A 27,858-nucleotide genomic window follows, 5' to 3' on the forward strand; every position below is an offset into this window, starting at 1 on the left:
AAACCCAAACCCTTTGCCTTCGCTTGCGGCGGCCTGGTGGGCGCTGCGCGTGCGTGCTGCTGCGCCTGCGCCGTACGGGCGGTCTCCCACGGCGGTGCCCAAGACGAGGTTGAGTAGACTCGTTCTGAATTTTCCCTCCTCCCCCCTCCCCTCCCTCCCCCTTCCCCCCTCCCCACCCCCTGGCTGGGCTCGGGCGCGCGGCACTCGCCGGTCGCGTCACTCACGCTGCCGCGCGCCCTGGCCCGCCCTGCCCACCTCCTCAGGGAAGGAGGGAGGGAAAGAGGGAGGGGGGGCTGTTTCTGCCTGGCAGGGGGAGGGGCTCGAGCTCCCCCCTCCCTCCCCCACCCCAAATTGGGGCTTAATATTCTGGTGGAGGGGCGCCCCCTCCCCCCCACAAATTCCTCCCCCCCCCACAAATCCCCCCTCTCAGCTCAGCTTGTTGTGTGGGCAAAAGCCACGACTCCATCATCACTATTATTATTATTATTATTATTATTATTATTATTATTATTATTATTATTATTGACTTTCAGTTTTATTCCCCCCCCAGCTCAGCTTGTTGTGTGGGCACAAGCCATGACTCCATTGTTGTTGTTGTTGTTGTTATTATTATTATTATTATTACAGTATTATTATTATTTATTGGTGACTTTCAGTTTTATCCCCCCCCCCCAGCTCAGCTTGTTGTGTGGGCAAAAGCCATGACTCCATTATTATTATTATTATTATTATTATTATTATTATTATTATTATTATTACAGTATTATTATTATTTATTAGTGACTTTCAGTTTTATCCCCCCCCCCCAGCTCAGCTTGTGTGGGCAAAAGCCATGACTCCATTATTATTAAAAATTATTATTATTATTATTACAGTATTATTATTATTTATTAGTGACTTTCAGTTTTATTCCCCCCCAGCTCAGCTTGTTGTGTGGGCAAAAACCATGACTCCATCATCATTTATTATCATTATTATTATTATTATTAGTGACTTTCAGCTTTATCCATTTCAATAACTTTACAATCGTCTCGACAAATCCCCCCCCCCCAGCTCAGCTTGTTGTGTGGGCAAAAGCCACGACCCCATTATTATTATTAATTAGTGACTTTCAGTTTTATCCATTTCAATAACTTTACAATCCTGTAGACAAATTCCCCCCGCCCTCAGCTCAGCTTCTTGTGTGGCAAAAACCACGACTCCATTATTATTATTATTATTATTATTATTATTATTATTATTATTATTATTTATTAGTGACTTTCAGTTTTATCCATTTCAATAACTTTACAACCGTGTCGACATTTCCAAACTTGGCTTCCTTCCCTCTCTTTCCTAGGCTCCTTACATTTATTTTTTTAAAAAATATTTTCTGCACACCCTAAATTAACTTACTGTATTTTTCCGCTTTAACTTTACTACAAGACTTAAGCAGCAACTCTTGAGAATAAAATGCCCCTCGACCATGCGCCCCCCCCCAAAAAAAGGGGAAAAAGGAGGCAGCAATGTTTTTTTAATGCCCTAGTCCTGTACTTTTACCTAAAGAGCCGAACTGAGTGCAGCTCACAGGCTTTTCGTAACTGTGGTTTGTGGTACCTGATATCACATTTGTACATGGTGCGAGCTAATCTAAGATGATGCTGGTATATTATTAATTAATTAATTAATTAATTAAATTATGTATACCCTGCCCATCTGGCTGGGTTTCCCCAGCCGCTCTGGGCAGCTCCCAACAGAATTAAAAGCACAATACAAAAATATTCATTTGTACCCTGCCTTTTCCCCTGATGCTCAAGGCGGCTTACATATAAGAACTGCTTAAAACTTCAGGGGAGAAGGGGAAACAGCCATTTACCGTATTTTTCGCCCCATAAGACGCACTTTTTCCCCTCCAAAAATGAAGGGGAAATCGGGGTGCGTCTTATGGGGCGAATGCCTGCAATCCTCGCGCGCCCGGCAGGAGGTCCCACCGGGTGCGCAAGGCTTGGGGCGGCAGCCTGTCGCCCGAAGCACGGGGAGCCCTCCGGAGGGCTCTCCCTGCTTCGGGCGAATGCCTGCAAGCCTCGCGCACCCGGCAGGAGGTCCCGCCCGGTGCGCGAGGCTTGGGGCGGCAGCCCGTCGCCCGAAGCACGGGGAGCCCTCCGGAGGGCTCTCCCTGCTTCGGGCGAATGCCTGCAAGCCTCGCGCGCCCGGCAGGAGGTCCCGCCCGGTGCGCGAGGCTTGGGGAGGCAGCCCGTCGCCCGAAGCACGGGGAGCCCTCCGGAGGGCTCTCCCTGCTTCGGGCGAGTGTCTGCAAGCCTCGCGCACCCGGCAGGAGGTCCCGCCCGGTGCGCGAGGCTTGGGGCAGCAGCCCGTCGCCCGAAGCACGGGGAGCCCTCCGGAGGGCTCTCCCTGCTTCGGGCGAATGCCTGCAAGCCTCGCGCGCCCGGCAGGAGGTCCCGCCCGGTGCGCGAGGCTTGGGGCGGCAGCCTGTCGCCCGAAGCACGGGGAGCCCTCCGGAGGGCTCTCCCTGCTTCGGGCGAGTGTCTGCAAGCCTCGCGCACCCGGCAGGAGGTCCCGCCCGGTGCGCGAGGCTTGGGGCGGCAGCCCGTCGCCCGAAGCACGGGGAGCCCTCCGGAGGGCTCTCCCTGCTTCGGGCGAATGCCTGCAAGCCTCGCGCGCCCGGCAGGAGGTCCCGCCCGGTGCGCGAGGCTTGGGGCGGCAGCCCGTCGCCCGAAGCACGGGGAGCCCTCCGGAGGGCTCTCCCTGCTTCGGGCGAGTGTCTGCAAGCCTCGCGCACCCGGCAGGAGGTCCCGCCCGGTGCGCGAGGCTTGGGGAGGCAGCCTGTCGCCCGAAGCACGGGGAGCCCTCCGGAGGGCTCTCCCTGCTTCGGGCGAGTGTCTGCAAGCCTCGCGCACCCGGCAGGAGGTCCCACCGGGTGCGCGAGGCTTAGGGCGGCAGCGGACTGCTTGCGCGCACCTAGAAGCTTGGGGCGCGCTGAGCTCAGCACGCCCCAAGCTCCTGGTGTAGCGCAGCGATCCGCTAGCCCTGGGAGAGCCCCGCGGCTATCCCAAGGATAGCGGACTGCTTGCGCGCACGCAGAAGCTTGGGGCGCGCTGAGCTCAGCACGCCCCAAGCTCCTGGTGTAGCGCAGCGATCCGCTAGCCCTGGGAGAGCCCCGCAGCTATCCCAAGGATAGCGGACTGCTTGCGCGCACGCAGAAGCTTGGGGCGCGCTGACCTCAGCTCGTCCCAAGCTTCTGGATTAGCGCAGGGGTCCGCTAGCCCTGGGAGAGGCGCCCAGCTCTCCCACGCTAGCGGAGACCTTGCCTGCACGCAGAAGCTTGGGGCGCGCTGAGCTCCGCACGCCCCAAGCTCCTGGTGTAGCGCAGCGCACCTGGGGGGGGGAAATAAAAATTTTTTCCTTTATTTCCCCCCAAAAAAACTAGGTGCGTCTTATGGGCCGGTGCGTCTTATGGGGCGAAAAATACGGTAACCCTCCCCCCCCACACACAATTAAACGTCGGAGTTAAAAGTATGGAGGTATGTAAAATCTGCTTGCAAGCATATGAAATAATTGCAATTGAAAAAGGCCCTTTCATTGAAAGCAGCCAGTTCTGAAAAGCCTGTTGCAACTTTCATGGTGCAGCTGTGGACAGTTTGCTGAAAGTAAGGTAAAGGGACCCCTGACCATTAGGTCCAGTCGTGCCTGACTCTGGGGTTGCGGCGCTCATCTCACTTTATTGGCCGAGGGAGCCGGCGTACAGCTTCCGGGTCATGTGACCAGCATGACTAAGCCACTTCTGGCAAACCAGAGCAGCGCACGGAAACGCCGTTTACCTTCCCGCTGGAGCGGTACCTATTTATCTACTTGCACTTTGACGTTCTTTCGAACTGCTAGGTTGGCAGGAGCAGGGACCGAGCAACGGGAGCTCACCCCGTCACGGGGATTCAAACCGCCGACCTGATCAGCAAGTCCTAGGCTCTGTGGTTTAGACCACAGCGCCACCCGTGTCCCTTAAATGTGGAGGTTACTTTCCTCCCTCTTACATTCTTTTAGTAAGTGTGCATTTTACCATTCATGGTTAGTGTTTAAATCTGATTAGTCTTTAAGGTGCCTCAAGCCTTTTAATAATAATTTTTAAATAATTTATTATTTCTACCCCACCCATCTTTTAAAGTGGTTGGCAAGGAGCTTGCTTGTTGTTCCCCATGTTAAGGCTGTTGCTGTTCCTCCCCCAGTCTCACCCTTTTTTGTTTTTGTTTCACAGGATATGTTCAACCTGTTGGAAGAGTTATAATAATTTGGTTTTTGGGGGGTGGGGGAAAGAAAAGCCGTTCGTTGCACCACTGCTAGGGTTTGGATTGGACCCCAATACTGCCAATTGGATGCACACACATAACTGCAAATATTGATGATTGTCAGAAATAGGATGTGACAGTGAAAGGTTGTGCTGCCACAGATGGATTGTTTGGCTTGCTTCAAAACCCTTATTTTTTCTAGAGACTGGAACTCAGATTTTAAAAATAAATCTATGTAGTTGGTATCCTAAATGTGTACTGTACATTAATGCAACTTCCCCAAATATTTATATTTTCCAATAGCAAGTTGTAAAGTAATTGGATCTCAGAGACTTGCAAACTACATCCAAAATTGTTTCTGATTGATTATTGGGTTTTTTGGCCATCTTGCTGCCAAATTTATTGCAGCAGTCCTGAGGACTAGAAACTTTTAAAAAGAATAGAAATTCTTACAGTTCCAATGTATGCTTTCTTGCTAATCCATCATAGCATTACCTTGAGATTCTAATAACACGGAAGCTGATTAATTATGTCAGAAAGTTCTGTTTTATTAAGGATGAAATGTATTTTAGCCTTGGGAATGCCAAAGAGGGTTTGCAACACAATCGTACACAAATCTACTAAAAAATCAAATCCCTCAGAGTGCAACGCGTCTTAGTACCTGGTAATTGGGTGTAGGATTGCAATTTTAACCACTAAATCAAATGAAAATAGGTACCGTATTGGTCTCTGAAATGTGAAATCTACCTAGAAAGGAAGAAATGTCAGAGGAAATTAGACTGTATTATGGCAGAAAGAGGGACGCAGGTGGCGCTGTGGGTTTACCTATGGCAGAATACCAGGGTTCAGATTCTAAATATTTCTTTTCTAGTCTGTTCTGTAATGGAAGAAAATGGAGTTGATCCTGAAGCCAGTATGGAGAGAGCTAGTGACTTATTGGGCAACTCTAATAATACTGAAGAGGTGGAAACCGAGGACCAAGTATTCCAGGTAAGTGATCAGTCATATATTTGTTAACTTTCATAGGGTTGCCATATGCCCTCTTTTTCCAGGTCTTTTTTATGCATAGAATCGTTACAGCATTCCATAGTTAAAAGTAGAAGTTGGCAAATGTGTCCTCTTATTTACTGCTCAAAATTTGGCAACCCTGTGTGAATTGACCTCGCAGGCCAAATTTGTCGGTAATGTCGAGTGCTTTGCGGTCCCAAAGGTAAAGGGACCCCTGACCGTTAGGTCCAGTCGTGACCGACTCTGGGGTTGTGGCGCTCATCTCGCTTTATTGGCCGAGGGAGCTGGCATACAGCTTCCAGGTCATGTGGCCAGCATGACTAAGCCGCTTCTGGCGAACCAGAGCAGCACACGGAAACGCTGTTTACGTTCCCGCCGGAGTGGTACCTATTTATCTACTTGCAATTTGACGTGCTTTTGAACTGTTTGGTTGGCAGGAGCAGGGAACAAGCAACGGGAGCTCACCCCATTGCAGGGATTTGAACCACCGACCTTCTGATCGGCAAGCCCTAGGCTCTGTGGTTTAACCCACAGCGCCACCTGCGTCCCTTGCGGTCCCAAAGGTGTTGCTAAAACAAAGTGACATCAGCTGGTGGATGGGTGTGGTTTGAGTATATAATAATCTTTATTGTGGTCCAGAGACCCATAGAACAATTTCAGGACAAAATACAGTTCTGACAGCCAACCACAAAAGAGAGAGAAACGGAGGCGGTCATTTTGTTTTGTCGGAGCTTGGATGATCTATGCTTCTTTTGACTTCCGAAAGAAACTTTGCCACGGCCAGTGTAATATCATTGGACCTATCATCCAAAAGATTTTTAATATGGGAGGCTTCAGATTTTCCCAGCAGATTTGCCGGTAGGAGTTTGATCAGTTGGTCCCTTGCTTGCTCGTACTGCCCACAATACAGTAAGATATGCTTCATGCAATCGACTTCCTGAGAACATGAGCAAAGCCTATTCTGATAAGGGATGCCTCTCAGTCTACCATTTAGCACTTCCGAAGGAAATACATTTAGTTTGGCTTTGGTAAATAAATGCCGATAGGTTGGTACAGACAGGTTCCTAAGATATGAGGGTATCTGAAAGTTGTACCCATACAGTGGTACCTTGGGTTACATACGCTTCAGGTTACATACGCTTCAGGTCACAGACTCCGCTAACCCAGAAATATTACCTCGAGTTAAGAACTTTGCTTCAGGATGAGAACAGAAATTGTGCAGCCGCAGCACAGCGGCAGCAGGAGGCCCCATTAGCTAAAGTGGTGCTTCAGGTTAAGAACAGTTTCAGGTTAAGAACGGACCTCCGGAACAAATTAAGAACTTAACCCAAGGTACCACTGTATTGGATTCCTGCTTCTACTGGGCCACAGATTACATGAGATCGAGATCGCAGGTTGCTAGGTGAAATGTCCCAAAGCTTTTGCCTCAGGGATTCAATGACGGTATCATAGCCCAGATGATACAAGAGGGATGATGGCAGTCCAATCGAGGTGGCTTTTCTGGCCATAGTTTTCAGCCAGAAAACTCAGGTTTGAGTAGAAATTGCCTCACTGGTCATCTTGGTACTAAGGTACCATTTGCTATTCCGAAGATTTAAAAAAAACAAATGATTGAAAAGATGCCAATATATATTCTGTATGACAGCATCTAGCATATGTGGAAAGCGGGGACCCATCCTTTGGGCCAAATGTTCCTCAGGCAGTCCTGCCCATCGCAGCGCCCATTTCGGAAGATATTTCTCAGTCACTGAATGCACAAATGCACTTGTCCCAGACGCTCCCTTTTTCAGCAGAAGGGTTTCAACTTGTACACCAGAGTGGCCATCCCTTTTATGAAGTACAATCCTCAGAGGGGTCCAGCACTCACATGGTGAGTAAATACATCTTTAGGGCAGTTTTTGTTTGTTTAGCTTTCCCTCCAATGTAGTTGAAAAAGGAACCCTGTGTTGAAATGTAATAATGCCCTAATCTGCGTTATGTTTTGTTGACGAAATAGCAGATGACGAATCAACTGAATATTTTTTTAATTGCCAACCTTAATAACACATTAGTCTTCTGTACTTCTTAAACAGATATGTGGATTAAGTGTGTTGTGGCTTTGTCGAATCGCTGTGTTAAGGGAACCTTGAAATAATGTTAATGTTGTATTTTAATCTTGTTTTTTAAGTTGTATTTTAATCAACTTGTTTTTATTATTGGTTGTTAGCCGCCCTGAGCCTGGTCTTGGCTGGAGAGGGCAGGGTATAAATAATAATAATAATAATTATTATTATTATTATTATTATTATTATTATTATTATTAAATATCTGGGTAGGGGGAATTCCATCAATATGTGGATCTTATCAGCAAGAACTTGAGTCTCTTTGCTTAAATTCAAATATAGATCTCAGTCGTTTCTGATTTTTCTATAAAACAGAGATGAATAATTTCAGATTGGCTTGAAGCTTATTGTTATAAATCTATCTCTCAAATAGTATATGATATTCATGATACCATTTCTTTGTTTCCTTCAAAGATGATAGTTGCCAGCCAGTCTGAAAACGGGCAAGTGTTGCACGTTATTCCTTCTCAGCCGGGAATGGCACAAGTGATTATTCCCCAAGGTCAACTTCTGGATGTCACCAGTTCTCAGGGTAAGATACATCGTGTCCCAACAGACTATGTGGAAGCAAGTTCCACTGAAATCAGTACAACATGCTACTAAGTGAAAGCACTTAACCTTCAATTTGTGAATTCTGGTGCCAAGACATACACCTTCATTGTGTAATTGTACAGTATTTCCACACTCAGAATCAATAATTTTAATTGTAAACTTGGAATTTGAAGAGGTGGGCTTCTCACAGGCTATTCAAGCTTCTTTTTCTTGAGACATTCCTTAACAGCAGACTGTGTGCTGCTGCTTGCAAAGGTCACAGCTGCTAGGTGCAAAGTACGGACTATATTTTGTACCTGTAGCACACTGGGATTGGTTCTTTCCTTTTCTTCCTTTGATTCAAGATTTATTTGACTTGAGAACAGGAAATGTAGAATTTCGCAAACATACACAAGCAAGATGGAGCCCCTCTTTTTTTCTCGGTGGCATTGCTAAACCAACTTTTAGCTGAGCTTGTGGTAGTTATGGAAGAACACATTCTAAAAGCTGTGCCCTTAGCTCTATTAGAACAGGACCTCTCCATTCTAGGAGGTTTCAGGGTTTGGCAGAGACAGATTCACATTTCAGTCTCAGGCTGCTGCTTGCTAATTGCTCACCAGTTTTCTGAATTGCGCTTTCTTGGTTCTCTATGCACGTATTAAAGAGGGACGTGCCCCCCCCATCTTTTTCCTAAGATGCTTCAGAAGAGAGAAATGGTGGGAGTATGCAAACTGTTGCAGTGGCTGCTGTTGCAGACAGTACAAGCAGATACATCCTTCATCCTCAAGCATCTCTTACGGTGTCCAAAGCAACAGCCACCAGGTAGGTCAGAAGATGAGGAAATCTCTTCTCAGACAAACTGTGAAGTTCTGCAGTTTTTCCCATTGTCAGTATTTTAGCTGAACTTCTTCTTGTTGCATCTATGAAATGGTCACAGGTTGCTTTCTAATGATTGACATAGGAGATTCCTAAACCATCTTGTCCCTGAAGGCTTGCAGCAATAAAGTGAAAAAGTCAGTTGTTGCTTTGAATGATAGCTTTTAAAAAAAATTTTAAGTACCGCAAATACTGCCTTACAAATGTTAACCACAAGAAGTGAAAAGCAATCTGCTTCTGTCTTTAATATAGCAACATCGTCTAAATCTGCGATTACATGTTTATTTGCATGGATTTGTTTTGACTCTATATCCCATTTTGCATTTATTGTTCAGGCTATTGGAAGACACTTTTCCAGTTTCCCCTCAACCATTGTCCTCAAACACACCTACCTGGGCTCGCCGTCTCAGGAACTGTGAGGTGAGCTAAAAACAACAACAACAACTGAGCAAAGTATTCATCTCACAAACTGGTATTGGAGGTGGCTAGACTTCTTAGTTACTTGACATTTGTCAGTTAAACTGTCTTGTAGTTTGTTCGGAGCCAAGGCAGTCTAGTGGTAGCCAGAGGGGGATTTAAGTGGATGTCATGGAATGTAACGTATTTTTCACTCTATAGGACGCACTTTTCCCCCTCAAAAAATTAAGGGGAAATGTGTGTGCGTCCTATGAAGCAAATGCAGGCTCCTTGGCTTCAGCGATAGCAACGCGAAGCCTCCAAAGCACAGAGGGAGAGCTCCCCCTGCGCTCCGGAGGCTTCGCGTTGCTTTCGCTGAAGCCACCTGAAACCCCCGGAGTGCAGCGGGAATTCAGGCGGCTATCCGCAAGCCTTCAGAGTGCAGCAGGAGTTCCCACTGTGCTCCGAAGGCTTGCGGATAGCCACCTGAAGCCTGGAGAGCGAGAGGGGTCGGTGCACACCGATCCCTCTTGCTCTCCAGGCTTCGCTTCACTGGAGAGGCGCTGCACAGTTTTCCCTCTCCGTTTCTCCTGCTCCGTTTCTCCTCTCCGTTTCTCCTACCACTTCGCTGAAGGGGCGCTGAGCAGAGAGGGGGAGAAGTTTTTTCCCCTGTTCTCCCCCTCCTATGGTCCGGTGCGTCCTATAGAGTGAAAAATACGGTAAATGGCCCTAGCAACTTAGTCGAAAGTGGGAAAGTAATTGTAATTAGTTTCTGGAAAAGGTATGCTGTGTAAGTTTTTCACTAGTATCTTTCATGAAATGCAACAAGCAGAGAGGGATTGCCTTTTAGTCAAGCCCTTCATCTGATGAATACACTGTTTATGGCAAGGCTTTGCTACCACGAGTCATCTTCTAAACCGCCTTAAACTCCTGAGCAGTTCATTTGTTTTGGTTTTATTAAGAAAATTTTAGACATACAGTAGTACCTCGCATTACGTAACCCTCTGGTTACGTAAACTTCAGGATGCAAACGCGGCAAACCCAGAAGTATTTTTCTGGGTTTGCCTCGTGCGCAGAAGCGCTCTACCGTGCCATGCACATGCGCAGAACAGGCACCTCTGGTAGTGAAAACCTCGGGATCCGACCAGAGCTCCGGAACGGATCTCGTCCGCAAACGGAGGTACCACTGTATACTGCCCTTCGTCAAAAGGCCATAGAATAGCTGACAACATAATATTTATGTCTTTCTTGGGTGATGACTATAACCTTTAGCTTGCATACTTTTAAAATACAGTGGTACCTCAGGTTACAAACACTTTGGGTTACAAACTCCGCTAACCCAGAAGTAGTGCCTCGGGTTGAGAACTTTGCCCCAGGATGAGAACGGAAATCACGTGCTGGCGGCAGTGGGAGGCCCCATTAGCGAAAGCGCACCTCAGGTTAAGAACAGCCTCGGGTTAAGAACGGACCTCGGGAACGAATTAGGTTCAAAACCTGAGGTACCACTGTGCTTTGACTGATCGGAGAACTTGTTACAATAGCACACAATTTTCCCAGGAGTTTTCTGTTTGGCTGTTACTCCATATAATATTGAAACTGCTTTATGCACTTGCCTGTGTTTTTAAAATAGTATTTTGGGTGTTTGAAATTAAATAGGCATATAAGGAAAATCATTGGAGATGGTGCACACTGCTCAGCAGACATTTCTCTTTAGAATCATGTACAGCAGTAAAAGTTGGCAGAAATGAAAAAGCGTTGCTTTCCAAAATAGCATTATACCCATACTTGGTCACTGAGCTTTCAGTCATATACAGTGGTACCTCTGGATGCGAACAGGATCCGTTCCGGAGCCCCATTCGCATCCTGAAGTGAATGCACCCCCCCCCCCGTCTGCACGTGTGCGGATCGTGATTCGCCACTTCTGCGCATGCGCGTGACGTCCTTTTGAGCGTCTGCGCATGTGCGAGCGGCAATACCCGGAAGTAACGCGCTCCATTACTTCCTGGTCACCACGGAGTGCAACCCGAAAATATTCACCCCGAGGTATGACTGTACAGTTAAAGGGGGCACATGGAGTTCTGGCAAAACATAAAATGTTTAACGCTGTTTGCAACAAATAAACCCAGAAACTGCATCTTAAACTCAGGAAAATTGGGAAGGGAAGAAACTCTTGGGAAAATTCTGTCTCCTGCAGATAGTGTGCGTACAACACACCAGATTGCCACAGGCATCTCGTGATGATACTGAATTCCTGAACTCCAAATAGCATTTTAATTGGTGAATAAATCCTATTATTTCACCTCCTCTTCATGCAGAAAATTGGGGATTCATACCGTGGCTATTGTTCAAGTGAAACAGAATTAGAGAATATTCTAACAGTGCACAAGCAGCAAACACACAGCGTGTGGGGAACCCGCCAGTCTCCAAGCCCAGCTAAACCTGCCACGAGGCTGATGTGGAAATCACAGTATGTTCCATTTGATGGGATCCCTTTTGTCAATGCTGGTAACTTTCTTTCTTCTTAATGGTTTTCACATTTATTAAAGAGACTGCTACATTTTGCTTTGCAGAATATCTGTAGGTATTGTGAAAGGTCACAAAGGGGAAAGTCTCAGTGCCTACATTGTAGTGGTTTTCACTCATATTCTGCTGTGTGCTTGTGCGTTGGTACCTGTGTTCTAGTCTTTTGAGGAAAAATGTCATTTAGAACTCTTCACAGAACCCTTTTCTACACAGATATAATCTCTATTACATGTTTGGAAGCCACTATGGAGATGCCTTTATATACATACAATTGTGATGAAATAAACAGTTATGCCATCTTCAAATAGTGTGCACGGGCCATACCTTCATTTTTTACCTATGAAAACTTTATTGTCATGGAACACACACATCTCTTGCTCTCTAGCAGTGTTAAATTATTAAATCATTTGTTTTTAACAGAGTCTTAGGACTAGCCCCTGCATTTAGTGAGGTCAGGTACGATGTGTCCTGCTTGGCCGCCTGAGGAGAAACAGGAATGTGCTACCTGTCAGCTGCCGCCACCGCCGCCGGAGAGGTGGCGCTGGTTTCCTGAGAGCTCTCATGTGGTTTACAAGCTCTCGCAACTTTCTGTGAGATCTCATAAAATCTCAACGGAAATGGGTTCTTCTGCCATCGCCAGTTCTCCAGCGGTGCAGGTGGGCAAGGTATCTGCGGAGGTGCTGCCGCTTGCGCTTCCTCTGCCCAAGGCAGTTGCTTTACCCCACCTCATGGGCTGGCTGGCTCTGCTACTAGTTCTCCTTCAGCAGGGGCGGAGGAAGGGGGTGAGTTGGGGGCAGGCCACCCCGGGTGTCACCACTGGGGGGGGGGGTTTGACAAAATGAGCCAACAGTGTGACGCGGCAGCTAAAAAAGCCAATGCAATTCTGGGCTGCATCAATAGGAGTATAGCATCTAGATCAAGGGAAGTAATAGTGCCACTGTATTCTGCTCTGGTCAGACCTCACCTGGAGTACTGTGTCCAGTTCTGGGCACCACAGTTCAAGAAGGACACTGACAAACTGGAACGTGTCCAGAGGAGGGCAACCAAAATGGTCAAAGGCCTGGAAACGATGCCTTATGAGGAACGGCTAAGGGAGCTGGGCATGTTTAGCCTGGAGAAGAGGAGGTTAAGGGGTGATATGATAGCCATGTTGAAATATATAAAAGGATGTCACATAGAGGAGGGAGAAAGGTTGTTTTCTGCTGCTCCAGAGAAGTGGACACGGAGCAATGGATCCAAACTACAAGAAAGAAGATTCCACCTAAACATTAGGAAGAACTTCCTGACAGTAAGAGCTGTTTGACAGTGGAATTTGCTGCCAAGGAGTGTGGTGGAGTCTCCTACTTTGGAGGTCTTTAAGCAGAGGCTTGACAACCATATGTCAGGAGTGCTCTGATGGTGTTTCCTGCTTGGCAGGGGGTTGGACTCGATGGCCCTTGTGGTCTCTTCCAACTCTATGATTCTATGAAAATGCCGGGTGGCACTCACCGTGGGGCCTGCAGTGCGCCTGAGCCATGCATCTCTCCTGGGAGTGACACAGTGGCTTAGGCGCCCACAGGCGCTGTGCTGCCGGACACAGTCCACCTGCCACCTCCCCGTCAGCTGTAGGGCGGCTGAGTGGGAGGAGGCAGGCAGACTCCTCAAAGCGTCCTGCCCCAGCTGGCCCCACCCCTGGGTGCAGGGCACATGCGCCGCCCCAGGCGCCCAATCGGCTTGCTCCGCCGCTGTCCTTCAGCTGTGGCTTAGATTCAAAAGTGCTGAATTCCAGCCGGAACAGCAAAGGTAGAGTCTTTCTTTGCAAGTGTGTGGCTTGAAGTTTGAATCCCCTGATTTTATATGGTGTCAGATTATTGACAGTTGGGTGCCCCCTCCCCCAATTCGTCAGAATGGCCCACGGAGGGTTGGCCGCTTCTGGATTTGGCTTATTGGACGAACGTATTTCCCTCCATCCCTATCCCAAACTGATCTGCCGAGGAAACAAAATATCTGTCGCAATGAACATGCAGTATTTCCCTCGAAACAGGAAGCAGAGCCATAGTGATGGAGTGCCAATATGGGCCCCGAAGGAAGGGTTTTCAGCCCAGGAAAACTGGTGAACAGGAGGATGTTTCCTGCCAAGTGTACAAAGCCACCTGCCCTGCAAGGTAAGCAATGGATAGCCGGGAAAGTAGAATAATAATATTCATAATGAATAAAGAATGTCCTGAATGGGGTAACTGTGCCCCTGAAGGACCAGGTGTGCCCCTGAAGGACCAGGAGTCGTTTTGGACTCACAGCTGTCCATGGAGGCGCAGGTTAATTCTGTGTCCAGGGCGGCTGTCTACCAGCTCCACCTGGTACGCAGGCTAAGACCCTCCCTGCCCACAGACTGTCTCGCCAGAGTGGTGCATGCTCTAGTTATCTCCCGCTTGGACTACTGCAATGTGCTCTACGTGGGGCTACCTTTGAAGGTGACCCGGAAACTGCAAGTAATCCAAAATGCTGCAGCTAGATTGGTGACTGGAAGTGGCCGCCAGGACCACATAACACCGGTCCTGAGAGATCTGCATTGGCTCCCAGTATGTTTCTGAGCACAATTCAAAGTGTTGGTGCTGACCTTTAAAGCCCTAAACGGCCTCGGTCCTGTATACCTGAAGGAGCATCTCCACCCCCATCGTTCAGCCCGGACACTGAGGTCCAGCACCGAGGGCCTTCTGGCGGTTCCCTCATTGCGAGAAGTGAGGTTACAGGGAACCAGACAGAGGGCCTTCTCGGTAGTGGCGCCTGCCCTGTGGAACGCCCTCCCATCAGATGTCAAGGAAATAAGCAGCTATCCTATTTTTAAAAGACATCTGAAGGCAGCCCTGTTTAGGGGAACTTTTAATATTTTATGCTGTATTGTTTTTAACACTCGATTGGGAGCTGCCTAGAGTGGCTGAGGAAACAGCCAGATGGGCGGGGTATAAATAATAAATTTTTAATATTATTATTATTCAATAATTAACCAAGATATTATTTGTACCCTGCCCATCTGGCTGGGTTTCCCCAGCCACTCTAGAAGCCTTCAAACATTTTAGTAAATAGAACAAATGTTTATCTGATCAACAGCGTACAAAATTTTTTTGCAAGTAAATGTTACTACCAATATTATAAAAATAGATAAGAGGCTCCGTGGGGGGCAAATATGTTTTAAGGGGTCGTGTCATCTTCCACCTCTTTAAATAGTTAGGTGTTTTTCATTCTAAAACGTCTTAATAGAATAAGAGAATGTGTTTGTTTGTCGTACTCTCTGTGTTGTGATTCCTTCCCCCCCTTTCCTGTGGCAGGATCTATATTAAGAAGGTCCAGAAGTTCCCCGAGTATAGAGTTCCAACAGACCCCAAAATTGATAAGAAAATTTTACGTGTGGAACAGGAGAAAGCTTTCAACGTGCTGAAGAAAAACCTGATTGGTGCTGGTGGGGTTCTCAGGTAATGTATGTCTTTCAGCTTGATTTGTTGTTGTTTAGTCGTGTCTGACTCTTCATGACCCCATGGACCAGAGCATGCCAGGCTCTCCTGTCTTCCACTGCCTCCCGCAGTTTGGTCAAACTCATGCTGGTAGCTTCGAGAACACTGTCCAACCATCTCGTCATCTGTCGTCCCCTTCTCCTTGTGCCAACATCAGGGTCTTTTCCAGGGAATCTTCTCTTCTCATGAGGTGGCCAAAGTATTGGAGTCTCAGCTTCAGGATCTGTCCTTCCAGTGAACACTCAGGGCTGATTTCCTTAAGAATGGATCGGTTTGATCTTCTTGCAGTCCATGGGACTCTAAAGAGTCTCCTCCCGCTCCATAATTCAAAAGCATCCATTCTTCGGCGATCAGTCTTCTTTATGGTCCAGCTCTCACTTCCATACATCACTACTGATAAGTTGGTATAACAGCAAATGCTTATACACAGATTGCATTTGCGTTTAACCCTTCTACAGCACTGCCCAGTTGTATACCTGTGCTAACTTAAAAATCATCCTGACCCAAATTTCACTCTATTGTTCCAAGTAAAACAGCGAAACTTGGCTTTAAGGCCACAGATCTTCCTTTGCAGCACAGTAATTCTCTACATGTATTTTGATGAAGCATCAGTGCAGGATTTAAGTATAAGCTAAACAAGCTACAGCTTAGGGCCCCACTCTCTTGGGGGCCCCAAAAAACTTTAAAGGAGAAAAAAACCTGGATGTGCATTTCCAAAATATAAGATAAGTTCAACAATTACTTTGACAAAGTACATATTTTGTTATGTGCAAATGGCTTTCGATACCTATCAGGTCCATAAATTACCATATAGCATATATTCAACACAAAAAACAGCGACAATTTGTTGTTGACAAAGGACAGCTGGACATATAAAGGGCCCCTTTACCTTCAGTAGCTTAGGGCCTCATCAAACCTAAATCCGGCCTTGTGAAGCATCTACAGCGGTACCTCGGATTACATAAGCTTCAGGTTACATACGCTTCAGGTTACAGACTCCGCTAACCCAGAAATAGTACCTCGGGTTAAGAACTTTGTTTCAGGATGAGAACAGAAATCGTGCGGCGGTGGTGCGGCAGCAACAGGAGGCACCATTAGCTAAAGTGGTCTTCAGGTTAAGAACAGTTTCAGGTTAAGAATGGACCTCCGGAACGAATTAAGTATGTAACCAGAGGTACCACTGTATTAGGAATGTCTCAGAAACCAATTTAGTTTGATCGCTCCTAGCAAACAAACTTGGGTGCTGAGTGCTAACAGCTGTGCAACAAAATCAAGGCAACTTAAGAAACAAAAGGAAAGCATTGGAATGTTTGAAGGAGCTGCAAAAACAGCGGAAGTATATATATTCAGGGAGGAAAAACCATACAGGGCCAAACCCTCCCAACACAACCCAGTTGGGATTGGACATTGTCAGGGGCCACAGAATGAGTGTCCCGAGTTGTGAAGGAGCCGGGGAGAGAGCTGGAAACTAGCAGGGAGTGGAATGAAGTATACTGGAAGAGGACATAGTTGACTGGCCAGACCCCTGAACAGGAGTGCTCCACACCACATTTTGTTGATGTTTCCATTTGTGCATTCTCATTGGGAGATTTTTATGTGCTGACTTGGCTAACAAAGGTTGTGTGTGATTTCAGTCGATCAAGACACCCCAGAAGATTAGGAAATCATTTGCCACCATTCTAATCGGAGGTGGGGGGGGGGGTTGCACAGGTTTTGTACTAATAAGAATAGGGTTTGAGTAGGCATAGGCAAACTCGGCCCTCCAGACATTTTTTGAGACTACAATTCCCATCATCCCTGACCACTGGTCCTGTTAGCTAGGGATGATGGGAATTGTAGTCCCAAACATCTGGAGGGCTGGAGTTTGCCTATGCCTGAGTTAGACAGACCTGAAATATTCACTAGAGTTGGTTTCCCCCCTCCTGCTGGAAAAAGGAATTACTTTCTTGGGAGTTGCATCTGCCAATTTTTCTCGCCAGGTGGTATATGCAGTTACCTACTCAGCAGGCTCATCAGTATCATGAGCTAGAGATGTGCCTCCCACGATCGCCATTCTCCATACCATCTCCTGAGGGAGAGGATGATGCAGGCAAAGACGAAAGCTGCACGCTGCCCTCGCGACTTCACCCGCAAGTTGCAGATAAGATCCGAGATCTAGTGTCTCAAGGAATAGAACAAGTCTACGCAGTGAGGAAACAGTTACGGTAAGTCTTTGTAAGTCTCTACACAAGACACTTCTTCCACTTTGTGTGGGTTATGACAGAGCGCCCGCTCCCTGCCCCTGTCCTGATTTCGACATTTTGGCTGTTTTGGGAGTGGAATGTGGTTGCACAGATCCTTCCCATATATCAAGGTTGGTGCTTTTAAAAACCAATTGGAAAGACGACCCCAGAGACCTGTAGTAAACCTCTAGCCCCTAAGCCTATAGCATAGAAACTTTCTACTTTATTATCCATACCTGAGATTTTTCAAGAGGCCAGCGTATAGGCTAAGTTGTAGTTTTTCTTACACTGCACAGAAGAGAAAGCTTTACATACTGGTATTCTATACAGTAATTTCTTTACCAAACTTCTGTTTGCCTGGTTGTTTTGGTTTTGAGTTTTGTTTTTGCAAAGTTTTTGGATTTTTCCTAAGTAGTCCAGTAAAATTTCCAGTAGGAAAAGAATGGGTTAATCACAGGGTGTATTAGATTTAAATCACGATTTAAATCACTAGTCAGTAAGACTTGATTTAAATCATTTTTTTACAGAAAGACTCATTCTTGCTGACATGATATTAATATTTACAACCAGATGAAGGTTTCATTTTTGGAATAATAAATTTTCAGAGTAGTTTTTATAGCTATATCAAACATTACTAATTTGGTTATACTATTAGAAATACATAGACAGATAGTTGGGAAATTATTGTGAGGTTTAATAAGTTAACTGCTTATATTTGGACAACTTTTCTGCTGTACTTTATTGGAAGGAGAAAATAATCATTTCCTTAATAACAATTTAAACTATTTATTTAACTGAAACCATAACATTATAGCATGTGTATCCATGTTAGTTAACTGGTGTGGTTAAACATTTTTTTCTCTTTTAAACTTTAAACTTAGTTTTAGCACACATGAAAAACTTAAAACAAATCCTTATTTCCTGATGAATAGCCTTAGGACTATAATGTAGAAACCTATCTTTAGAAAGATCCCCAATCCAATTTAAATTTTAAAAAATCCAATTTAATTAGGCTAAATGTATGTTAATTAGGCTAAATGTATGTTAGTAGAGTAAAAAGCAGAGACATCACCTTGCCAGCAAAGGTCCGTATAGTTAAAGCTATGGTTTTCCCAGTAGTGATGTATGGAAGTGAGAGCTGGACCATAAAAAAGGCTGATCGCCGAAGAATTGATGCTTTTGAATTATGGTGTTGGAGGAGACTCTTGAGAGTCCCATGGACTGCAAGAAGATCAAACCTATCCATTCTGAAGGAAATCAGCCCTGAGTGCTCACTGGAAGGACAGATCGTGAAGCTGAGGCTCCAATACTTTGGCCACCTCATGAGACGAGAAGACTCCCTGGAAGAGACCCTGATGTTGGGAAAGATGGAGGGCACAAGGAGAAGGGGACGACAGAGGACGAGATGGTTGGACAGTGTTCTTGAAGCTACCAGCATGAGTTTGACCAAACTGCGGGAGGCAGTGGAAGACAGGAGTGCCGGGTGTGCTCTGGTCCATGGGGTCATGAAGAGTCGGACACGACTAAACTACTAAACAACAAGAGTAAAACACTTGGGCTTGAAGGGGACTTCCACCAAGTCTTGCTTCATTTGTAGGCCCCTGCACCATTCCCAAGGATACCCCAGTCTCCAGATGCATAAGGAAAAGGAGAGGCTGGAGACCTCCATCTGTGAGTGTGAGCTCTACCCTGCTTGGGGAAGGAATGTTAACTTCCCAAGCCTTGATTGTATGTTGTTTGGAAGAGCGGCAGGTACAATAAATCACGTATCAACACGTGTTTAATCCTCTCTTTCCCCCCCATTTCTAATACTCAACAGAAAATTTGTGGAACGAGAATTGTTCAGACCTGATGAAGTGCCAGAGAAGCACAACTTGTCTTTCTTTCCTACTGTAAATGATCTCAAGAACCACATTCATGAAGTGCAGAAGTCACTAAGAAACGGGAAGATATTATACAACTCAGAAACTATTCCAGCAATGGTAAGCATGGACTCTTCTTTCTTCCTCTCTTTCTCTTTCAGCCGAGTTTTGTGGTCATTTTGTGGACAGTCTTCATTGCTTGCTCTTGACTCTCTCTCAGGATAACTGTTTCAAAGGCATTAGCACAAATAATTCCCACCCCCACCCCTGAGTAAATTACAATTAAATTGCCTACTAAGGTGATTGATACAGTATTGTCAAAATGAGAAACAGAGTATAAACTATGATAAAACAAAAAACACATTGTTTTTAGTAGAGCAAATTTACCTACTCAAATGGTCACTTAATAGATATCTGATAGAACAAGTGACAAGCTTAAATTATTTGCGGTTGTCACTCAGCAAGTTCATGGCAAACTCCTATCTAAGTAAATGTAAAGGAACCCCTAACCATTAGGTCCAGTCGTGACCGACTCTGGGGTTGCGGTGCTCATCTTGCTTTATTGGCCTAGGGAGCCGGCGAACCAGAGCAGCGCACGGAAACACTGTTTACCTTCCCGCCGGAGCGGTACCTATTTATCTACTTGCACTTTGACGTGCTTTTGAACTGCTAGGTTGGCAGGAGCAGGGACCGAGCAACAGGCGCTCACCCCGTGGCGGGGATTCGAACTGCCGACCTTCTGATCGGCAAGTCCTAGGCTCTGTCGTTTAACCCAGAGCGCCACCCGCGTCCCTAACTCCTAGCTAGAACAATTCAAATATCAGAGAGGACTACGAAGGTTTTACTAATATTCCACATGGCAGAAGGCTTGGCTTTTATTTCTTTAAGTGATTACTTGACCAGGGTTTGTTTGATACCAAGTTAACTGTTTCTTAAAACCACAGAAGGGTTAAGAAGGAGGAATCTAAAAGATAAGTGTATAAGAACAAATAAGTGAATCTGCATTTCAGTTTTTGTGTTTTCATGGTGATTTGGATGTGTGTCAACACGTGATAAGAGTGTTGGCGTCTTTGAATGGCTCTTCTTCCTCTTTTCAGCTTCAATGGACAACAGACAGTGGTAATATTCTTACTGAAACAGTGACTGTTACACTTGCATCTTCACCTACTGAGGGTAGGAGCAAGCTGAAAACATTTATTTGTTGCTGAGTTAATCCTAACGCTATGTAGCCTTTATATAAGTGGTTTCCAAACTCCCCAACTTCTTCAATATCTTGGTGGGCCACTTAGATTTTCCTGTTTGCGGTCACAATTGTAACACACTGTACTAGATGTTATATGATTTTTAACTGTAATTTTATTACTTATTTTATTTCTTATGTAGTTTTCAAATTTGCATTGCATAGAATTCAAATTGCAAAACAATAAAGAAAACAATTAAAATGCCATTCAAAATCAATAGAAATATTTAATGCAGAAATGCCATGGTCCACCTTAATGAAGATTGCAGGCCATTGTTGATCTGCTAGACTACAATTTGGGAACCCCTGCTTTATTTTATCGCTTAACCGTGCCAATTTTAGAGGCAGTTTCAAAGTCTCATTCCTTTACCAATTATTATTATTATTATTATTATTATTATTATTATTATTATTATTACGGGTTGGGTTTGTTTTTCATCTTACAGTTCATGCGCCTTAAAAGTAAATGCCTTTTTTACAATTTATTGTTTAAATGTTGTCCTATGAATGATTCTTTGTGCACTTCCCTTTTTCTGTGGTGTGACAAGCCCTTTGGAAGTGATAGTTGTGAGGGTGGGTAGCAAAAAAATAGCCTGGTACAGGAAGTTGCAGCAAGATCCTTAGGAATGTCCCTAAGCCACGAGGTAGTGGCTCCTTGTGAATGCAAGGAGTCTGAAATACACAGAGGATCACCTATTGACTTATGTATGAAGCAGAGTGCCGTATTACGAGTGTAGAGTTTTCTCCGATATTGGAATGAATTCCTTGGGTGTGTGTTCTGCTCCAGAGCTTAGGACAGTATGCAGCTAAATCCTTGCGTTAGTGTAAGGCTTCTCCTCCCCACAAGGTTTGTGGTGGGGGGAAGCCAGAACAGATTTAGGGGGGATGCAGCAAAAGGAGAGCGTGCAATTCCTCATATGTTAGTTGGTGACCTAACTGATGCAATGTATTGCTTATACCAGTGTATGTATGGCGAATTGCACATTAAGCTGAGCCTTTTTCTGTGTGTGTTTAACTTGTATTTTAGCAACTCTTGAAACGGACCAACTGAACTGAAAAACACATCCCACTCCTGGAACTGGAAGGTAAGAATTTAATTGCTGGCAGCGTAAGAGATCGGTTTTTTGGCCCTAGGGCGCTTAATTTGAAATATGTCCATATATATTCTATTCATCAATTAATTTTTACCCTTCAGGGAGCAGACATACTTATTTGCATATTATTATAGGAGCTGTTTTTTTATTTATAGCTTGCTTCAAATAATTTGTGACTGCAAGTAATGTAGAGATTCTGGCAATAGTATTTATCTCAGTGAAGCCATAAATTTGCAGCTAGTAAATTTGATCCTAAATGTGTTGTGCTAATACAGTGGTGCCTCGCAAGACGAAATTAATTCGTTCTGCGAGTTTTTTCGTCTTGCGATTTTTTCGTCTTGCGAAGCACGGTTTCCCTGGGTATTAACGGTTTTAAGAAAAAGGAAACAAACTTGCAAGACGTTTTTCGTCTTGCGAGGCATTCGTCATGCGAGGTACCACTGTATATCTATTTGAAGTGTTGGTGTAATGAACCCACAAGATTGCTGTAGGTGTTTTGTGTTCAAAGCCGATTTCGGGGGCGTAATCCCAACAACTTTGGGGTTAAATCCTAAAAAAAGCTCAACAACTTTGGGTGGTCCTCACGCATATTCACTTCATCAAATCTAGCCCTCTTTCAAAAAAGTTTGGGCACCCCTGAGGTACAGTAATTGCCGTATTTACTTGAGCCATTGCTTTAGCAGAAACCATGGCAAATGAATGCACATCAATACAGTACAGTATATGGTATTTATTTAGAGATAAATCAGCATCAGCTACTGCTTTTATTATTTTACAAATTCCCTAAGTGGGCCACTGCCACAAAGCAGAATACAAAACAATAAAACAAACATTTAAATATATTAAATTATTAGTTAAATACAACTAAAAATATCAAATCAAATTATATCCCTAGCACAGTTAAGGCAGCAGTCCTGTACAAACTTATATGAGTGGAGCTTATGTTCTAAGTAGACATTTATAAAGGTAAAAGGGACCCCTGACCATTAGGTCCAGTTGTGACCGACTCTGGGGTTGCAGCGCTCATCTCACTTTATTGGCCGAGGGAGCCGGCGTACAGCTTCCAGGTCATGTGGCCTGCATGACTAAGCCGCTTCTGGCGAACCAGAGCAGCGCACGGAAACGCCGTTTACCTTCCTGCTGGAGCGGTACCTATTTACTTGCACTTTGAGGTGTTTTCGAACTGCTAGGTTGGCAGGAGCAGGGACCGAGCAACGGGAGCTCACCCCGTCGCGGGGATTCGAAGTGCCCACCTTCTGATCAGCAAGTCCTAGGCTCTGTGGTTTAACCCACAGCGCCACCCGCGTCCCCCACCTTAGACACTAACTAAGTTTGTGATTGGTATGCGCTTTGGTGAGCATGCACACATCTTCAGATACATGGCTACCTACCTGTAACTAACCTGTACTGCTAACTGATTCATTTTCCTGTGATTTAATGTTCAACTACTCACTGTAATAGTCACTCAACTTCCTTTCCTGCTTTCTACTCCCTTGTTTTCTTTCAATATTCCTCTATAGACTACTGACCATTCAACAAAGTACTTTATACTGCATGAGATATATCTGGGCATTTAGTTTGGATGGCTGATTGGATAAGCTTTTATCAAAGGTAAGAAGTGCCCCTGCCCCATGTCACTTTGTCTCTGGTTGTTTTTGTAGGGAGCTCACCAGAGAAAACCATAATCAAAGTGGAATCAAATGGAGCAAAGGAGCTCTTAACTTCAGAGTTACTCCAGCCCATAGTATTTACCCAGCAAAAGGTAACTACGGTTTCTATAACAAGCTGTCAAAAAATTAGTAGTCTGGGATCAGGGAGTTACCTGTACAGCACAGGATCATTGTATTATAGTTTGTGTACAGTGGTACCTTGGGTTAAGTACTTAATTCGTTCCGGAGGTCTGTTCTTAACCTGAAACTGTTCTTAACCTGAAGCACCACTTTAGCTAATGGGGTCTCCTGCTGCTTCTGCGCCACCGCCGCGTGATTTCTGTTCTCATCCTGAAGCAAAGTTCTTAACCCGAGGTACTGTTTCTGGTTTAGCGGAGTCTGTAACCTGAAGCGTATGTAACCTGAAGCGTATGTAACCCGAGGTACCATTGTATTGGGTTTTTTCTTTAAATATCAGGGGAAATGTGCCCTTCTTTGCAGGAGAAAACAAGTGCACGTCTGAAGGGACACAAGCTGTCTGCTTTATAGATTTCACAATGCAGACTTTGTCCTAGAACAGACACTTGCACAATTGTGTTTTTCATAGCACCCATCACTCCTGTTGAGGCAGTATCCAGGAACAAAATATTGTGACTTGACTGATGGTAAACTGTGATATTCCTGCAGCATGCATTTCCTTGAAGAAAGACATTTTAGATCCCTACAACGCATGAGTAACTGCACTCGGTAACTGCTGGACACACACTTGATGGCAACCTCCCGTTTACAGGGAGAGTTGCAGTTCATACCTACAATTTAGGCATTGCTGGTCTGACACAGTGTGTGTGTGTGTGCGTGTGTGTGCGTGCGTGTGTGTGTGTGTGTTCTGGGTGGGTGGGTTTTTTTTGGGGGGGTGATAGTACCACTCCATATATCCTAGTTAGGATTCAGAAATGACCGCTTCCCGCTTAAAACGGGGGGCGCCCTTTGCGTGGACGCGTGCAGCCCCTGGATCTGGAGCGGCTCCATCAGCATAGGCTTGGCTTTGCCTTCCCTCAGGTGGGATACCTGGAGGTCTCCGCCTACCTAAGTCAGTTGTCCAATCCCACCTGGGGGAAGTGTTGCCAAGGAGACCAGGCCAGGTAGGGGAGGGATTACCTGCCCACACAATAGAGCAGGGGTCTGCAACCTTTAAGACAAAAAGAGCCACTTGGACCCGTTTCCGAAGGAAAAAAAACTGGGAGCCACAAAACCACTGCGACATTTAAAACAAATATATCTCCGGAGCCGCAATCTGACAGCGGGCGGGAAGGTGATGTCGGGACGGTGCATGACTAACGCACGCACCGCCCCCATGCGACGTCACAGCCAGTACAGTGCCCGCCACAGTGAGGAGTGTCGGGGCGCACAATGCGCCTCCTCCCCTCGCTAGTATCCGCCCCGGAGCCGCGGCAAAGGTGTAAAAGAGCCACATGCGGCTCCGGAGCCGCAGGTTGCCTACCCCTGCAATAGAGGGAGGGTCTTACCTGGGAATCCTCACTTGGCCACTCCATATATCCTAGTTAGGATTCAGAAACTACCCAACTTGAAGTTAGTCATGGAACTTCATTTGCTATTTTGCACTTTGGTGGGTGAACGTGTAGACTTTTTTAAACAAACTTTTACTTTTCTAGGGTTTACAGTTGCAATCATTTGATGAAGCAGCAGCCCTTCTGAAGGTGGATAGACAAACATCTCTCCAGCCTGCAAGCCTTACACATTCCACAAGGAGGCACTTAACCATCCGACCTATATTCAATAAGGATAATAACCTTCAAGCAAGTTTCAGCCAAACACAGAACAATGCTACAACATCAGCGCTTGGAGAACAACATGGACCAAATCAAAGGGTTGTGGCTTTGGGTCAGTTTGTAACTGTTGGCAGCATGGGGGATGCTGAAGCTCTTGGAACGAATCAAAGTCTTTTGGGAGATGAGCAGACCGTTCCCGCACAGACGGCAGACAACTGTCCAGCTCTTAGTAAGTACAAATCTCTCTAGGTTGTCAACATGCAAAAAGTTCTACTTCTTAGCTATATAATAATAATAATAATAATAATAATAATAATAATAATAATAATAATAATAATTTATTATTTATACCCCGCCCATCTGGCTGGGTTTCCCCAGCCACTCTGGGCGGCTTCCAAAAGAATATTAAAATACTATGATACTATGATCTGTTTCATAAGGATGGTTGAGGTGACTGCTAGCTGGTATCTGACAACATTTAATAATGCCGCTTCAGGGGGTGTGCGGGCTTCTCGGAGCATTATATTTTGAGCTCATCTGGTGTATACAGTGGTACCTCGGGTTAAGTACTTAATTCATTCTGGAGGTCCATTCTTAACCTGAAACTGTTCTTAACCTGAAGCACCACTTTAGCTAATGGGGCCTCCCGCTGCTGCCGTGCCACCGGAGCACAATTTCTGTTCTCATCCTGAAGCAAAGTTCTTAACCCAAGGTACTATTTCTGGATTAGCAGAGTCTGTAACCTTTAGCATATGTAACCTGAAGCGTATGTAACCTGAGGTACCACTGTATACACTTACATGGCAGGTAAACATGCCCGTTGTAGGCTTTGAAACTCTGAATAGTTGCTAAATCCTAAAGCAGAGTCATACAGAAATATATCACCAAAGAGACTACTCCAGAGTAAGGAGTATGGACAAGCAAACAGATAAATCACAGAAAGGGTCGTTTTCTTTAATCAACACCCGGAAGCTGTTCTGGGTACAACCATGTTTCTTCCCACAAGGGGCTTAATTGTTGAGTTGCACAATGGAGTCTACACAATATACGATCAATAGTTTAGACAAGTGGACAAATCTGCCCTTTTGTGCATTTCTCCCATAGGAAGAACAGAAAGAGGCTATGCAGCCTTCTGTTTCTTAGCCTTTCATAACTGTAATGTGTATGGGTTGCTCGTGCGTAAGTTGCCGCCTCCCCAGGCTTTGTTGCCTTGCTAAACCTTTCAGTCTGGACAGCCCTTCACTTCGTGGCTGCCTCAGTCGCTAGCAGGATCTGTCAGTGGGCATTTCTTAAATCGTTTCCAACATAAAAGTTGTTTGACACCCAGTCTCCTCCTACTCTCTCTGCGCGGAAGTCTTCTGCGCAGGGTGGGCGTGGGTAGCGGAGGACCTGTGCTCTCCCCGCTGGTGTCCGGTGAAGAGTCCTGGAGCCCTCTCGCCGATTCCCCCATCAGCCCCTCTATATCCCTGGTGTTGCGCAGATTTGCTTCCCCATCTGCGGAGCTGCCTCTTTCCCTGTTGGGCCCTTCCCCAGCATCATTTGAGAGCCTTCCCTCCGCCTCTAGCTCCGATGTCAGTTCCCTGACAATAACCTTGTATCTATGGTTGAAGGCAAGGTGTTAGCTTTGCAGAGTCTTCAGCCTCAATATTTCACACCATGGAAATTATTGGCTCTATTGAAGTGTGTTTAAAAGGAATTGCGTCAGCATGATCATGGTTGCAGTGTCTTTCTCCATCCTCAAAAGGAACTCAACACCATAGTTTTTGTGCAGAACTCTACAAAATTACAAATAATGAGGAAGAAACTCTACTGAGAACTTTAAAAATTTAACTTGATTCGTGATTTGTCTTGGTGTGTTCAAGGATGGCATTGTTCGTATGTATTCTTGTCTGTATGCAATTAGTGTGAAGGGGGGCGGGTTCCTATTTTCCTGCCTTCCCACATATATTACGATTTGCCGCTTCTACAAGTAGTTTAACTTGCATCCACCAGTTGTTAGAGCAGTACAGCTGTCAAAGGTAAAGTTAAAGGTAAAGGCCCCCTGACCATTAGCTCCAGTCGTGGCGGACTCTGGGGTTGCGGCGCTCATCTTGCTTTATTGGCCAAGGGAGCTGGCATACAGCTTCTGGGTCATGTGGCCAGCATGACTAAGCCACTTCTGGCGAACCAGAGCAGCGCACAAAAACGCCATTTACCGTCCCGCCAGAGCGGTACCTATTTATCTACTTGCACTTTGTGCTTTTGAACTGCTAGGTTGGCAGGAGCAGGGACTGAGCAACGGGAGCTCACCCCGTCGCGGGGATGTCTTAAATCAGTTTTAACTTTAATGCTTTTATTTCCTTTTTTAGGAGAAGGAAGCAGCAGCTGAAGAAGGGGACACTGTTTGCAGAGGTCAAGAAACAAAAGAATAACAAAACTATATCCAGAGATGGAGAAATACAGAGACTTCCAAGCGCCATCTGTGCTTGAGTCTATGAAGGCTGTTGAGAACTTGGAATGAAGATAGGTCAGCTTTTGAGAGGACATTATTTGATGCAGGCTCCTTATGACAATCTGTAATAGACAACTGCTTTGATTTACAGCTGATCTGGTTCACTGCCAGTCCCAGATCGTTCCTCATGTGAAGCTACAGTGGTACCTCGCAAGACGAATGCCTCGCAAGACAAAAAACTCGCTAGACGAAAGGTTTTTCCGTTTTCGATTTGCCTCGCAAGACGAATTTCCCTATGGGCTTGTTTCGCAAGACGAAAACGTCTCGCGACTTTGTTTCCTTTGTCTAAAAACAAAGACATGTTTT

General features: G+C 45.6%; 1 protein-coding gene and 1 long non-coding RNA gene across 8 annotated transcripts; one reads left to right on the forward strand and one right to left on the reverse strand.

Annotated features, from left to right (window-relative positions):
- CARF (calcium responsive transcription factor) lies at positions 1 to 27,685 on the forward strand. 7 transcript variants are annotated; one of them, XM_081178176.1, is made up of 16 exons: positions 1 to 108; positions 5,152 to 5,270; positions 6,934 to 7,158; positions 7,805 to 7,922; positions 8,617 to 8,743; positions 9,133 to 9,217; positions 11,509 to 11,698; positions 13,740 to 13,860; positions 15,022 to 15,165; positions 17,184 to 17,408; positions 19,246 to 19,408; positions 20,386 to 20,461; positions 21,556 to 21,613; positions 23,143 to 23,233; positions 24,945 to 25,290; positions 27,410 to 27,685. In XM_081178176.1, the coding sequence occupies exons 2-13, from the start codon at positions 5,163 to 5,165 to the stop codon at positions 21,582 to 21,584; spliced, it is 1,611 nt and encodes a 536-aa protein (XP_081034302.1). In that variant the 5' UTR covers positions 1 to 108; positions 5,152 to 5,162; the 3' UTR covers positions 21,585 to 21,613; positions 23,143 to 23,233; positions 24,945 to 25,290; positions 27,410 to 27,685. The 7 variants fall into 7 exon arrangements, with proteins under 7 accessions (XP_081034302.1, XP_081034301.1, XP_081034303.1 ...); XM_081178175.1 differs by lacking the exon at positions 23,143 to 23,233 and adding an exon at positions 23,284 to 23,384 and having other exon boundaries at positions 27,416 to 27,685; XM_081178177.1 differs by lacking the exon at positions 23,143 to 23,233 and adding an exon at positions 23,284 to 23,384 and having other exon boundaries at positions 24,945 to 25,173.
- Positions 25,494 to 27,086, reverse strand: LOC308582032. The gene is made up of 3 exons (XR_014005455.1): positions 26,653 to 27,086; positions 25,862 to 26,214; positions 25,494 to 25,617 (listed from the first exon to the last, which is right to left on the reverse strand). It is a non-coding gene; the product is annotated as an uncharacterized lncRNA (long non-coding RNA).
- Positions 27,686 to 27,858: the final 173 nt, after the last annotated feature.

The sequence above is a fragment of the Podarcis bocagei genome (genome assembly GCF_964188305.1).
Source record: "Podarcis bocagei genome assembly, chromosome: 1".
Classification (NCBI taxonomy): Eukaryota; Metazoa; Chordata; class Lepidosauria; order Squamata; family Lacertidae; genus Podarcis; species Podarcis bocagei.